Below are 15,168 nucleotides of genomic sequence, written 5' to 3'. Positions count from 1 at the left end.
TAAAGTCACTTGTTCAAGTCTACTCCTGTTCTGGCCTCATCCATAGCAGCCTTCCCAAAACAGCCATCAGTTCCCCACATGACAGATGGCAGTTTCAGTAGGGCTGCAGAGCTGTGTGATCACAGTAGACTATGTTACTTATTGCTGGTGATATTAGAGAAGAGTTTTCAAGAATTAGCTTAGCTTGAAGGTGTCTCCTTCGGCTTGCAGAGGAGAGAGGTGTGCACACTTTCTCAGAAGATGACAGCGGGCAAGCCACAATGCAAACTGCATAGTCTGACCTCCTTCAGATACTTTTAAACAAGATCCACATCAGTCCCTCCAGATGCAGCATCCTAGAGCTCAGCACAGACTTCTGGTACCCACAGTAGTTTATTTAAAGTTGGCTTGGCTGTCTTCATGCTGTCCTGCAGTTTGCATGCCCCAAGGCACATATTTGTGGCCTTGTGCTGATGCTGTAACAGTAAAATGATGATTTTCTCTTTGGCAGAAAATTACGAAATCTCTTCCTGTAACTGTTTCTCTACCTTCAAAATAGAGATCAGATTATTACTCAATACCTGTGATAGCATTGCACTGCAAGGATTTATTAGACATTTTTTACAAGACCATTCAAGCCAGGTATTACGATCAAATTTCTGGACTTTTTTTTTTCTTTTTTCTTTCTTTTTTTTTTTAACCATAATGCTTATATTGAACTGTTGGGCAGGAATCATCTGAGACAAGCTATTTGATTCAATGACTTAGAGACAGCTGAATTATAGAAATACACCCTCTCTCTACTATCACATCTTCTAATTTAGTTTCCTTCATAATGCCTACTCTGGTGCATCCAATTGTTGACAGATCCTGTTATAACATGATGGAGTTCCTAAGCTTGCTCAGAATAAGCATTTTTTTGCTTCCAAAAAAGGCTACTAAACATTATTTTTAGAAATGAGATGGTTATAGAACTATGAAGAATTCACTACATGCCTTCCATTATATATATATATATATCTTAAAATGCATATTGAAAAAATAATCAAAATACCAGAATATTCTCTAGACAGACCCAGCTGTGGGGATAAAAGCTGGAAAATAAATTTCAGTGCTACACCTTTCAGCATCAAAGGAAGGGCAAACCTTTAATGGCATATAAATGACAGTAGGTTTTATCTACAGTCAATACTAAGTCATACTTAGGTGATCATTTGATGAATTTCTAATTCTGAAATCAAGTGAAGAACTCCACAAATCTAACAAAAGTCTCAGCACATGAAGATTGGAGTCTACTGGCATTTTCATCCATAAAACAGATACAAATTTAATTGTATTTCCACAATTCCTTGTATTTCCACAGCAACGATTCTCACATGTCATTCAACTAGAGAGACACATGGGTCTGAGCTCTAGAGGAACAGGGCTGCCTTTTATCAAGGTAACTGTCTTCTTTAGGGTCAGTTTGCACGAGATACATGTGCTCTTCAAAGGCAGCTCACACAGGACCACTAAAAGCCAAAGGGGAAGACTATTCCACATGTGCACGAGGAGTGCACGAGGAGGGAGGGCTGCTGACTGCAAGCCCAGGTAGAAAAGGAAAACAGCTTTCAGAAGTCAGCACTCTATGCAGCACTTCACCGAGTAGCTTCAGGAGGAAACCCTGCTGAAATAGCTGAACACATCAAAGATGAGACAATTACAAAGAGCTTGCAGTGGTAGTTATAGGAAAGAATGAATAGATTTTGGTAGGTGCAAAACTAAGAAGATAGAGGCATTCTGGAAATCAAATAGTATTCTAAAATATACAATATACATCTGAAACACTGAAAATAAGCATTCTAAATTAACTTAAAGCTGGGTAATAGGTTTTAAGGAAGAATTTTATCATTAATAGATCTAAAATGTGCTAAAGCTTGGGTTAAATGTCTACATGCTATAACATAAATTATAGACGGATGTCCCATCAAAGACAGCTTTCAGTGCTTTTGTAGTGTTGATAGTAATGAATGACATTCATTTTCATAGTAAAATCTCCTAGGCGAAGAGTCATTCATTACAAAAAATGACCTAGGTATTATTACTGGAAACACATAGGGACAGAAGCATTCCGAGATCCAGAGAAAATGAAAAAAAGAATAAAATAAATACAGACAAACATAGTTCTGAAACAGGATAACAGGAAGGCAACTCATTAAATCCTGTATACAATAGATATTGTGCTGCAAAGGGCCAAAGATTATTTCACTTCCCAAGGTACTGCACCTGAGCAAACATCAAGTGATTTCAGAACAAGACTCTCTTGGCAAATATGGAAATACAGTTTCACATCTTGACTTCAAAAGGCTGTCAGGCATATAAGCCAAATGCAAAAGAGAGGGGAACTCACAGGCAGAGTTCGGTGGTTTGGCCTGAGATGATTAAACATGGTTTTTCAGTGAAGAGGAAATAGGAAGACTCAGGATATGACTACAAGGCACAATTCAGTACAAACTCTAAATGAACTAGTGCAGATATGTGAAGGCTGGCATAGTACCCATACGGAGTAATTCTTGGATGGAGAAATATCGTTATTGTATCGTTATCCATCTTCCTGTGAAGCAGGATAAACAGCCCCACTGGAGTGCTGGGGTTATTTGGCACTACTGCCTCAGCCCCTTCAGGAATAGCTTAGATACTTCCACAGTATCACTCTGCAGAGGTAATGAGTAAACAAGAGGCATCACCAAGAAGCTCAAAGAAACAAGGAAGTTCCTTCCCTCTCTAAGAAGCACTCTTGCCCTCTTTATCACCTGCAGCACTTTCCATGATAGCCAATATGCTCATGCAGCCTATGAGGAGAAGCAAATAGTGAAAGGGCAAAACTCACAGCTGGGAAGAAGATATTTAGGGAGGTCAGGGCTAGAGACATCCACATTGCTGAGATCAAGCTAGCTGAATGTTTGATCCTGGTAGAATATAATTAAATGAAGATAAAATTAAATGAAGATATATTCCAGGCTCTAAACAAATGGGATGCCCTTCTCAACAGTGTCATGGGAGTCACTGTAGATAGCTCAAAGAAGATCTCTGCAGCTGCAGACACGAGAATTAGCAAGCTGTTATCAACTACAAGCAATAGGACATCAACCAGCTTGCTGGTTCATAAAAAGGTAATGTAAATGACCAAAAAATAGGGATTGTTAATCTTTAACAAGACAAATATTCAATATAATAAATGCACTAGATTTCCCTTAGACCATCTTGCCTTGTTTTACAACATGTCCCTTGGTCTTCCATAAAATTAAGGAGTGTTAAAATCAAAATAAAATCAGAGAGCACTTATTAAATTGTGGAAGTCCTTGCTTCATGATGCCACTGAAGCCAAGAAATTAATGAGGTTTTAAAAGGGACTGGATAATTACATGTTTAACAAGATTATCCAGAGTAGCTATAATTAACAACATTTTTGGAAGGGATAAAAACCCACATGTTTCAGGATTAAAACCAGCCTCTCACTAAGAAAGATCAGCGTAAGCTCTGGTGTTGGGAATGGAGGATGGCTCCTTTCAGTTATTGGCCTAAATGGGCCTCCAGCCCTATCCAAGATAGCAGTTTCTAGACTTGGAAGCCCTTGGACCAGGCACAGGACTTGTGTAGCTCTCAGAGCTGAGCTATTCTGTGTTGATCACACTGCAGTCACACTGGAGACCTGAATCAAAAAACAGCTCTTGGTGTACTAAGTGGTCAACGCAGGCATAGGAAGAAACAGCCCTGGCCTCTCGGTTTACGGTTTAGATAGACAAAGTTCGGAGACCAAGCATCATTACTGTTCATACTTGCCAAAGACACAGAAGCTGGGAGACAGATGAGGTAACAGGCTTGAGGACACAAAACAAGTTTGTGGCTGAAGTGAGAACCAACCCAGCCCTCCTGAATGCAGTCCAGTTTCTTGACTCCAAGCCAAGCCTTCTTCACATTCTTCCCGAACTTTAGTTTATCTTAAACCAATTTCCTCTTTTTTCTTCTTTTTTTTCTCTTGAGATCCCAAACAAACCTCTGCCTTCCACAGAGAAGAGGAGGGGTAAGGACTCTAGTATCAAGCCTGCTGAAGATTATGGAACAAAGTAAAGATTTGGCGATTCGCTTTCTAGAAGAGTGTGGATGAGAAACAAGCTTGAATGGGCAAGGCGACAAGTGCTGTGGGGGGAAGCTGCACTGAAGACTACAACTGTATATTCCAATTAAGATCAACACCTCTTGTAAAGTTTAAGTTATGCAATCTCACAAGGATTTTTTTTCCCTGTCACTTACAATATTAGGCAATTCATCCAGAGTCTCAAGAAAAAGCTACTTCCTTTCTAATACCTATCAGACTGTATATACTGCATCTGCATTTTGGCATATAAAACCACCATCTGCACCAAATCAAAAATGACATATTTTCAGCTGCAGCTGGGAGTTAACTGTCTCTCTTATTTTCTTCCACCTTTTACACCTTGTGACTGGCATTGTGCTTTTCAGCATTTGCAATCTGGGCCTGTCTCCAGCAGAATTCACCTGCTTTAAATTTTCTGAGCCCTAATAAAAAAGGCCTGCAGACACATTTGCTCCAAGTGTGCAACCATTTAGGGGTGGTAACGAGTTGGACTGCAGCCTGGTATCTGGCAGACCTTCCTACTTCATGACTCACTGTTAATTAAAACCACACTCTTTGCTTATTCCTGGGATAGAGTAACTTACCAATAATTGAGAGTCTCTCACCGCCTTCTAATCTTCTCCCTCCAATTCTGTTCTTTCAAATTCACTTTTCCTGATGGAGATCTGCTTCCCTTAAAATTGGATGCAGTGTAACAAAGGAGGACATCCACTTTTTAATGAATGCTTCCTGAACTTAATTTGAGTTCTGATACCTTTCCTCATTTTGAGTTGTAGGTTAGTCCGGGAACAGACTGATTAGTATTGCTCTACAGCTGGTTTCTAGAGGCTACTGCCATGACAGAATACAACATATGACAGTACCACAGACTGCTACTCAACTCAGGCATTTTTCAGCATGCCCAGATAACAACTGAGATCTGACAGCTTGACACAGAGCTTTGAAAAGGTCACAACAATTACCTGACGGTTTTTCTTAACTGTAAATTTGGGAGGAGAGTAGCTATGCTAACATTTTTTTTTAAGTTAGGCTGTTTCCATCCCTCCCAAAGCAGAGAGATCTGAGAATTGTTCTGCATATATAATTGCATACAAAATCGTAAAGCTGCAAGACAAATTCTCTCCTTTTGCCTGCATGTCAGAATGCAAACTTTTGATTTACAGAGTCATTTGTGGTTAAGCATCTAGCAATTTGAAACGCCACATCTCTCCTGGCCCTGCTGGCCATCTTCAGATCAGCTGATGCTTTCTTAACAAAATCTCATACCATGAATCTCCAGTGATGGGTAGCAGGGACTCCCAGGAAAAACTTGTCAACTCTGGAATTTGCTACAGGGCTGGTCTAACACATGTAGGACTCTTGGAGGCACAGCACCAAGCTCAATGCTTCTAAAGTGTTTGTTTGCAGGGTAGTTATCTCGTGTTTTCTAATTCAACGGAGTTACAGCATCAGACTGGACCGATGCACAGCCACAGACTGCAGTCAACTAACATAGCAGTCAAGAAGATTGCTTACTTTTCCCTTTCTCAAAGAAAGGAAGAATTGAAAAATATCACATAAAGCCCACAGTTTGGACTCACTTTAGACCATGCAAATATTCCCAAACTCAGACACTCACTTGCATGCTCTGCATATGCATTAGGTTCCTTACAGCCAGTCCTGCCAAGTACATATTTCTAGCAGATTTAGCTGCCTCTGCAGCCTCCTCCTAACTAGCAGAAATGATTCCAGGATGTTGTGTGCAGACACCTACGAAGAGACAGCTGAAGTTTGGAGAAATGTGTTTAATAGATACTTAATTTTCCACTCTCCATTCCATCTTTAAAAAACAAGCAGGTTATTCTAATGTAAATCCATCATTTCAACTACGAAAATATCAAAACATCTTCAGAAATTGCCTCCTTAAAGCAGTGGGGATCATCTCACATGACATGAACTATTATCTCTTTAAAAAAATTCCTGTGATAGAATTTTTGGTGTCACTGCAGCTAAACACAGTTGCTGCATCCACTAAATAATCTATAATACATACAGTTTACAAAACAATAATAATATTTGCTGGGTTTTGATACCAAGAGGTAAAATAAACTTAGGCAGGTTTCCATTTGCCAATAAATACATTTTTCTGCAGTCAAAATTTTCTCTTTCTTCTCAAACCCGCCCCCCCCACACACACCGTGTTCTTTTACAGAATATTCTGGCACATTTAATTGCATTTTGGATTGCCTTGCAGTAGCCAATCTATGACCAATCCAATTCAAAGCTGCACTCTGTTCTATGCAATCAGTGTTCGTTAGCTCAGTTTTTCTTTGCATTCCAGACAAATTACTATTTAACCTTCTCCAGAAGCCAGCACCCGTCCCCTTCAGGAAACTGTGCTCCCTCTTCCTACCCAGACTCTAGGCCCATCTCTGAACTAAACAAAAAGTGAATATTTAAATGTCGTCATTTAGGCTCAGAGGATCCAAAGCATGTCCTTTTACTTTTCTTCTGAGCTTCTGCCATTAGATTACTCCTCTTTTGCATTGGAAAAATGTATTTTCTATCCAGGAGATAAATACTTCAAAGAAGTGTCTCAGAGCATTGGTAAAATACAACTCTCTTCTAAGATGGAGTGAACACAAGACATGCCTGTTAGAGTCACACTTCTTAATACTTCAGATGTCTCCTCTTACAGATACATCTGCAGACTCCTGCCTGCTGATAAATCCATTTTGCACTGCTTCAACAATAAAGATTTAAAATCAATAAAATTGGCTTCCAGAAGACACAACAAAACCTTGTGTATTCTGATCAGGCTGAGGCCAAAAAGAGGATGTAGTTAAAAGCTGCAATCTTCAGGCAATCCTCAGCTGCCAAAAAGCTCATGAGAGTTACAAGCAGCTGAGCTTAAAACACCGTCCTGATACCAATCTTTCTTGCGCTAGAAGCTCAAGCAGTTTCTGGCACTACTACGATTCAGACAACACAGCAGCATGCAGGGAGATTCCCACCCCCAGCCAAAGGGGCACCAGAACGGGCAGCTGATCCTCCCAAACACTTAAAACACTCCTATGTGGAATTTCTATTTGAAAGGAGCAAACTGTAACTGTCTCCTCTAAAAAGGCAGTTTTGAAAGTGAAGAACAGAACATTCCCCACACGTGTAAAACACGGCAGAAAATGAGACCCAAGGCATGCGAGATGGTCTGATAAGAAACACGTTGAGATTCGTAGTGGTAGTCTCTCAGCACCCTGGGCTACATTCCCACTGCAGCTTTACATTACGAAATTGCTTCTCTCGTTCTGTGGAACTTTCTGCGTTCAGTATCTCTGCCATTCTGCTTCCCACCTGCAAAATACACGGCAAAGGCACCAGCACTTCCAGCAAAGCCATTCACAAAAATTGTCAACAAGCTTATTCAGCAGTTTGTGTAACCAGCTTTAGATTCCTTCTTTCACGAACATAACATATGGTCTCTCTTCCCTTTAATACTCATTTCTGATAATTGCTCTGATGCTGCTGTTATTCTTCAAAATACAGATGCTGGCTAAGAAACTGAGCAATGTATGTAGAAAGCAATTTTGTCAGATTTAACCAGCAGCTCTGATTAAGAAACTGTGATCAACTATCGTGTTAACACGAAATCATTTGAAAAATTGAGTCCCGTATCTCAACCATCTTTTGTATTCTACGTTTTTTTCTCAGGACAATGACAACAGAAGCTTTTCCACTTTAAAGCCAACTGTTTAGTTTTATAAAAGCAAGTTAACTTCTTAAGACATCCACTCCTCACAAAATCATTTCAAGATACAACTCAGACAGGAACGCCAAAGCTCTCTATTAGCTAAAAGCTGTACAGATGATAGAAATGTGCATTTGATACCATTTCCTCATTTTCAAATTGCATGTTGTACTGCGCTGCATCCTCGGTTATTGGCTTCTGAACAATGTTGCGGCAGACGAGCCATATTGCCAGACTAGCAATGAACATCCCAATATCTGGTACAAATAGTCTGATCACGTTGCCAGCATCGGCTCCTTTCACACTGTATGAGATGGAAAAAAAAGAACAACAAGGAAACATTTGTTACTTCTAATGTCATTTTCACTAGGAACAAAAAGTTAGCTGAAAGAAAAAAATACAAAAAAAATCCAGTAGTGAGAAACAATTTGAAACACTGGAAACACGGAAAAGATGAAGGAACTTTGGTCAGATAGCCAGCTGTGCTCTCCAGAGGTACAGAATAAATGATTATTCAATAGGAAATCACATACTCATATTTTAGCGATATTTAGCATTTAATTAACCCAATTCTGAAAGCATTTTGTGGAGAGCCACACAAGAACAGCCTTCAAATGCAAAAAGAAAGATTTCAGTTGAGTTCCTAGAAGACACATGTGTGCCAGTCACAATCCCTTTCCTGGGATCCCTTGCAAAGACAACAGCACACAACTCCATCAAGGAGGTCAAGCACAGACAGCCTGGCATCCGTATCACCCCAAAGAGATGAGGTCCCTTGTCCCTAGTCACTCCTGGCCCACAGAGGAATAACCGAATAATGCACCACTGGTGCAGTGCTGTGCTTATTCCATGAAACATGAACACCCTTCTTCCTCTCTCCAGCCACTTTCAAGAGCCGTAGACTGACTTGCAAGATAAGCAACAAGTGTCTTTAGTAAAGGCTAATGTTTTAATAGTATAATTTATTCAACCAGATCTCTAAATGCCTTTTGAAATTTAAATACTAGTTAAAGTGTTAGGTCCTGACCTAGAAAAGCTTCTCCTACCGAAGGGTTGTGAGGCTGGCTGAATTTTATGTAGAGAAGAAATTGCATGGTTTTGTTGTGCAGATTTAATTGTTTGGGCTTGGAAACACGACCATACGCGTTTGCATGTGGTGTCTGAATTTTGTTCACGGTTAAAGTGGTGAGCTTGGATTCAGATTTAGTGGCACAAGGAATGGTTTATTAAGCTGCTGTATGGACTTACTGAACTTTTAGCTATTAATGACAGGATATAATTCTAACTACTTTAAAGTTTACAGCAGATAGCTGCCAAACATGAAGTTAACACATTTTAGATGCGCAGTTATGATTCGAACAGAATTTTTAAGAGTTTTATGTCTATGACCAGTTCTGAGAACAGGTGAGGGCACAGCTCCTTGGGTATAGGCTAGATACCCAAGTGGGCTAGATCAGCTCTTCATAGCCTGAACCGGTAAAAAGAAATCCTTGGTAGGTTGTTTTATAGATATAAAAGAAGGTATCATCTTCAGCCTTTCTATCTCACAACATTAGCAGCTTTGCAGCCTAAAAAAGGATATTTGTAAAAGAGCTACCTGCAACTGTTACAAATCTGCAGCTTGCCAGCAGATTTGGAGTAACAAAAAAACCTCTCACGTGATTAGGATATGACCAGTGGCAGGAATTTTGCCAGTCTACTCCTATGTCCAAGATCAAATCCTACATTCCTCATTTTGCCACCACTGCTGCTGACCCAAGTTTTCCACTGCTGTACATCTTGCAAAATAAAATATGTCCAAATAATGTGAGAATAAAGTAAGTGGTGAAAAGTCTAGTTTTAATGACTGTTTGAAGAGCTACAAATGACTGTGTCATAGGGAAGCAGTGATCAGCGTCCAGCTCTGTGGGACACCACTCTGTAGCATGAGTGTGAAATGGACCCAGAAGTAGTATTGAATTGGCTCAAAACTAGAAAGGGAAAGTTCAAGATTTAATTCTTTTTCATCCCATGGTCAGAGTCAGGCACAGAATAAACTGATGAGGTGCTTCCTAAAGAAAGCAAGTTGTTTTTTACAGCAGTAATTCCTTGCAAAAGGGACTTCTTGCAAAAAGAAAGAAAGTGTGCTCATGCAAACCAGGAAAGTTCCTCCTCTGATTCTCTTTGCTGTTAGGGATTAACCTGAAATGGTCATGCACTATATAGCAGCTAAATAGCTTGAAATGTTTTGCTAATGGCCTTGAGGAGTACTGAAGCAGAGAAAAAATGTAAGTCATTGAAAGGCTTGTAAAACAGTAAGATGGTTATGTCGCTGCTAGATTGCTTGCATGTTTCCTGTACCGCTGCTTCAAGGAAAGCATGTGGTAAAGTAACTGGTACATTACAGTATAGCTGATCTGTTTAACATTACAGAAAATAAAGGCTTCACATATGCCAGTTCATTTTGCAATATCGTAGCTCTTACTGTCACTGAAGATCAGCTACTCAAGGCTCTGAGTCCGCACTTTCTTCTTTGGCGGAAGACAGCAAAAAGTGTCTGTTTAACAAGCCCAATTCAGCAGTGTACCCAGGATTCACAAAACTAATAAGGAATTAGTTTCATTTGTCCTGACGGTTATGCTGAAACTCGTCTATTAAAGCTGTTTTTCTAAATACTTGCCAGCAAAGTCTGACCTCCTGATTCCGGAAAGTACCACTCAGGCATTTTCATTAGAAAGATTTCAAAACAACTGAATCCAGGTTAGTGTAAGAAGAGTATAAATTTGCTAGCCCCATTTTGAGAAATGGTTCTGTTTATTTCTATTTAACACTTCTACAAATGAGATTTTTCTGTACACAGGCACAGAATCTTATCTAGAATCAATTTTGCATCACATCTGAGCTTAAAGCCCAAGTGTATTTAACCACTCACAGGCGAACAAATTAAAAAGGTGCTGGCTTTTGAACGCCAGCTCCTTCCTCGCACTGTACTCCCATGGCACCGCGCTGCCCCTTCCCTCGCGTACCCCATCACGGAGAACGGGGGGAGACCCCTTGCGAACACCGCATGTGCTGCTGCTTGCATTTCTTCCCACTAATCCAAACCAAGTGCCGCTCCGATTTTTCAAAATAAATCATTAAATACGATATTGCGAAAGATGTGAGGTACAGCTCAGGCTCGCAAAAGAGAGCCTGCATGGTGATATCTAACCACAGAACAGGGGAAAGTTCCGCAGATGAATAGTTTATTCACCAAAACCATTCACAAATGTATGCTGTCCCTGTCTCCCCATGAAAAGGAAAACAAATTGACCTCGGTGTGATAATTAAAAAGGAAACAAAAGATTACTTGAAAATGGAGAAATGTATACTCTTCTACAAAGCAGAATAATAAACTTCTTCATTCAGCCCCAAGCAATTTACTCTCAAGTTTTTCACAGCAACAGCTAAAACAAAAAATAGTTATTCCCACTTGTTATCTCTGGCAGAACAAAAAAAGAATGGTAAATACTGCAATCATTCCACAAACATTTCTCACTTTATTTGCGCATTCACACGTGGTCATATTTTGCATTTGATAACAGTCTATGCATTGTGCTCTTTGCTCTAAAAGAGGTTCTCTAACGATGAAATTAAACCAGAACTACAGGAAACCTATTCAGATCCCTGGAGAAACAGCTTTTTTAAATCCCTGCAAGAATCACAGTGTACAATGATTTCGTCACAGCCCTTGATCTACAACCAGTATGGCACCATTCATTCACCTAAACTAAATAATTTACCTACACGGCAACTTTTAATTGTAATAGATACTTCTGACAGAAATTTATAACTCAGCCAGAAACTTGTACTGAAATTTAATACAGTAAACTGCAGCTTGAGAATGATTTTTTCCCTCTTTCATTCTTTCTTAGGGGGCGCAGAAGAAAACTGCATAAGGCCTTTTACAAATTTATACTGTAAGAGGACCAAAAAAAATAAGTTAGAGGTTTGAAATGTTTTTCTATCTTCCCTTGATCAAGTAAAATATATTGCACACAAATTTTAAGACATGTGACTGACTACATTTAAGGTTGCCAGAGTTCCTCCATAAGAAAAACAAACTTGGTGGGACAAAAGTGATGTTATAACTTTTGCATCACCATGAAACTGTTACAATATTCTATCGTATCAACAGCACCCAAATAAAGCATTTTCTTCATCAGGCAGTCTGTGCTCCCCTGTTGCTTTCAATTGTATATTTTAAAATTAAAATACTTTGGGAAGAGATCATGTTTGTTTTTTGTGTTTATACGGAAACACATTTTCTAGCACTGTGGGATCCTGGTCCATGTCTAATTGGTACTAATTGGTACCATGTCATTGGTACTTATGAAATTTCTAGGCAAAATTTACCAGTTTATCTGCACTGAGAACAGAGGTAGCTGTGGACATGCAGGTTACAACTGGTGTTTTATGAGACATATACTCACTAGCAGTTGAATAAAATGCAAATACCTTGGAGAAGCTAAGTCAGCATAATTTGAACATTATATTCTTCCTTGATGCTCTACAAATCAGCATTTGAGTTCTCTGAAAATAAAATTAAAATGTTCCCCTTCCAGAATAGCCATTTCTCTCAAATTAGAATTGTTTATTTTCTGCTGAATGCAAGTTTTGGTGAACAGTGAACGTACACACAAGGGTGGATGTTGCCATGTCTGGTCTCACTCCATGTCTTGGGAATGGCAGACACATTAGACATATAGACCTTCCTCTACAGCTGCAGGTGTCCCAACTCCACACAGCAGTGGGGTTGCTGGAGGCCTCTGTGCTGAGTGAAATGATATAGTGTAACACCATAGAAGAAGGCTGGAAACCGGTCACTTCTTGTAGGAGGAGAAAGGCTCTTACTCCTCCTGAAGACGTGCAATTGAGGAACAGATTTAGTGTCCTCCAGACTGAGGAACAGCTGGGCATGGCTTCAAGAGGAGCCACTAGGCCGACAGACCCAGAGCCTTGCGGGAACACCCAGAAGAAATGGCGGGTGGCCGCAGAAGAAGCTGTGGGTGACTCACTGCTGCTGAAAGACTGCCAAGGCCTGTCCATGCGTTGGACTACTACCCTCTGCTGCTCTTCCATGCGGGTGCTAATAACACCAAGGGCAAGCTGGAAACCATCAAACAGGATTTCAGAGCTCTGGGGATGGTGGCCAAGGGTCTGGGAGCCCAGGTAATTTTCTCCTCAATCCTGCCAACGAGGTGGAAGAGCGGGAGGAGAAGTAGACAGATTTTCCAAGTGAACAACTGGCTGCGTCACTGGTGTTGACAACAGGGTTTTGGTTTCTACGACCATGGGACCCTGTTTGAGGATTGACAACTGATAGGGAGAAATGGGCTCCACCTCACTAAGCAGGGCATGCGTGTCTTTGCCAACAGGCTCGCAAGCCTGGTAAGGAGGGCTTTAAACTGGGAAGGATGGGGGAAGGGAGAGTGATAGAAACACGGTAGCAGCAAAACATGGCTCAAATCAGGATGCCTCCAGTGGGTGCATGCAGCCGAGGAAGTGCATATGGGACATGGCTATGGAGGATCCTCTTGCAACCCTCTTAGGTGCACAAAGATTTGAAGGGAGGGTGTCAAGAGGATGAGGCCAGACTCTTTCCAGTGGCGCCCAGTGACAGGACAAGAGGCAATGGGCACAAACCAGAACACAGGAAGTTCTGTCTGAATATGAGGAAAAGCTTCTTTACTGTGAGGGTGACAGATTAGCAGAACAGGTTGCCCAGAGAGGTTGTGGAGTCTCCTTTTCTGGAGATATTCAAAACCTGCCTGGATGCAACCCTGTCTAACATGCTCCAGGTGACCCTGCTTGAGCGGAGGGGTTGGACTAGACGATCTCCAGAGGTCCTTCCAACCTCAGTCATTCTGTGACTCTGTGATTCCTCTTTAAGACTCACAGAATAAATACAACACAGCAGCAATGCTATTAGAATTCAAACTGCAGTGACTTCAGTAGAAAAAAAAATATAGAATAACACATGTATAAAGCAATATGCATAATAAGATATATAATACTCCACATATAGAATAAAAAGTCATCTTTGAACTCAAAGTATTTAATATTTTATTTAAGTGAAAAAAATTCCTAGGAAAGAAAAACCCAAATTAGTTCAGTATCAGCAACATATCACAATATTATAATTATTTTAAATGAACAAATCTAAAAAAGCCTCTAGATTAAAGAGCTGTAAAAAACTCAATTTGCTATCAAATACTGGGTTTAAAAAGTATTTCAAAATTCGTATCAATTTTTTATCATAGTTTTAAAAATCCCTCTAATGCCTTATTCACTGCACATTATACAGAGTTTCCTTTGACTTCCTTAAGGGTTTTCTATAGGACCTGATTACTTTCTAATGAATTTATTTCATAATACTCCAACTAGGTTATATCCTGTTAACAGTTTACAGTTTATAAACTAAGGAAGAGAAGTGTATATGCTAATACTTTGCATTCATCTTGATCGGTCACTTTGAGACATCTAATATTTCAAGGTGAATCTAGTATTTCAGAGAACTTTATGCACCATTGTAAATGCCTGCAGGGCAATTCCCATCGGCTTCATCTGCAACTCCAAAAATCCCAGGCAAGGTCCCCTGAAAATATCAACTGAGTAACTAGTAGTATCATGCAAGAACTATGTGGTACAGTGAATGAGGGAATCTGTCTGTTTATCCCTAGTCTCTTCCTTATGATCCAAAAATAGTGGCAACTTTGAGGGTACCAAAGATAAACACTAGGCTGCCCTGAAGAAATGCCAATCCTTGCAGTCAGAAGTGCATTTGGGGGATGTTTGTACTTACACTGCTTTGAAACTCAAACTTAACTTCTCTGGATCTTAGGTCTGAGGATCCAGTCTGAGCCCACAGCCAGCACTTCACTGGCCACAGGCAGCCCTCAGTCTATGTTCATGCTGACACGACTGGTTCAAATGACAGGTTAGATATGATATAGGTTCAAAAGACGAGCTAGATATGATCCTCAGGGCAAACCCTTGCAATAGGTAAAGCACGGAAGCTGCTGATCATGCCATACACTTCACTCAGAATACCTAAAGCTGCACTTTGAGAGAATTTTGGTCATGTCAAGTTAAAGAGTGGGAGGAAGAGAGAAGCAAAAATGCATAGAAAAGTACTTATAAAAATATTAGCATTTGCTGACCTACCCCCTATACAAGTTCAAAGGGCTCCTGAAGTATTTGTAAAATCTTAATCACTGCTTACAAACTGTATCTGCATGGATTCAAAAACCAAAAGTACACTTCACTTTCTCAGGAAAGATACCCTGCAATGAAGAAGACTTTCTGT

The 15,168-nt window shown here is 40.1% G+C and overlaps 1 protein-coding gene across 1 annotated transcript in view; it reads right to left on the bottom strand.

The window, feature by feature from the left end:
* PIEZO2 (piezo type mechanosensitive ion channel component 2) overlaps positions 1–15,168 on the bottom strand; it is a 304,603-nt gene that overhangs the window by 128,748 nt on the left and 160,687 nt on the right. The window contains exon 5 of the mRNA XM_062570118.1: positions 7,983–8,145. Coding sequence (XP_062426102.1) covers positions 7,983–8,145 — 163 coding nt within the window. The remainder of the gene's footprint in view (positions 1–7,982; positions 8,146–15,168) is intronic.

This window comes from Rhea pennata, chromosome 2 (genome assembly GCF_028389875.1).
Source record: "Rhea pennata isolate bPtePen1 chromosome 2, bPtePen1.pri, whole genome shotgun sequence".
Classification (NCBI taxonomy): Eukaryota; Metazoa; Chordata; class Aves; order Rheiformes; family Rheidae; genus Rhea; species Rhea pennata.
This window is presented reverse-complemented; position numbering and strand designations above follow the sequence as displayed.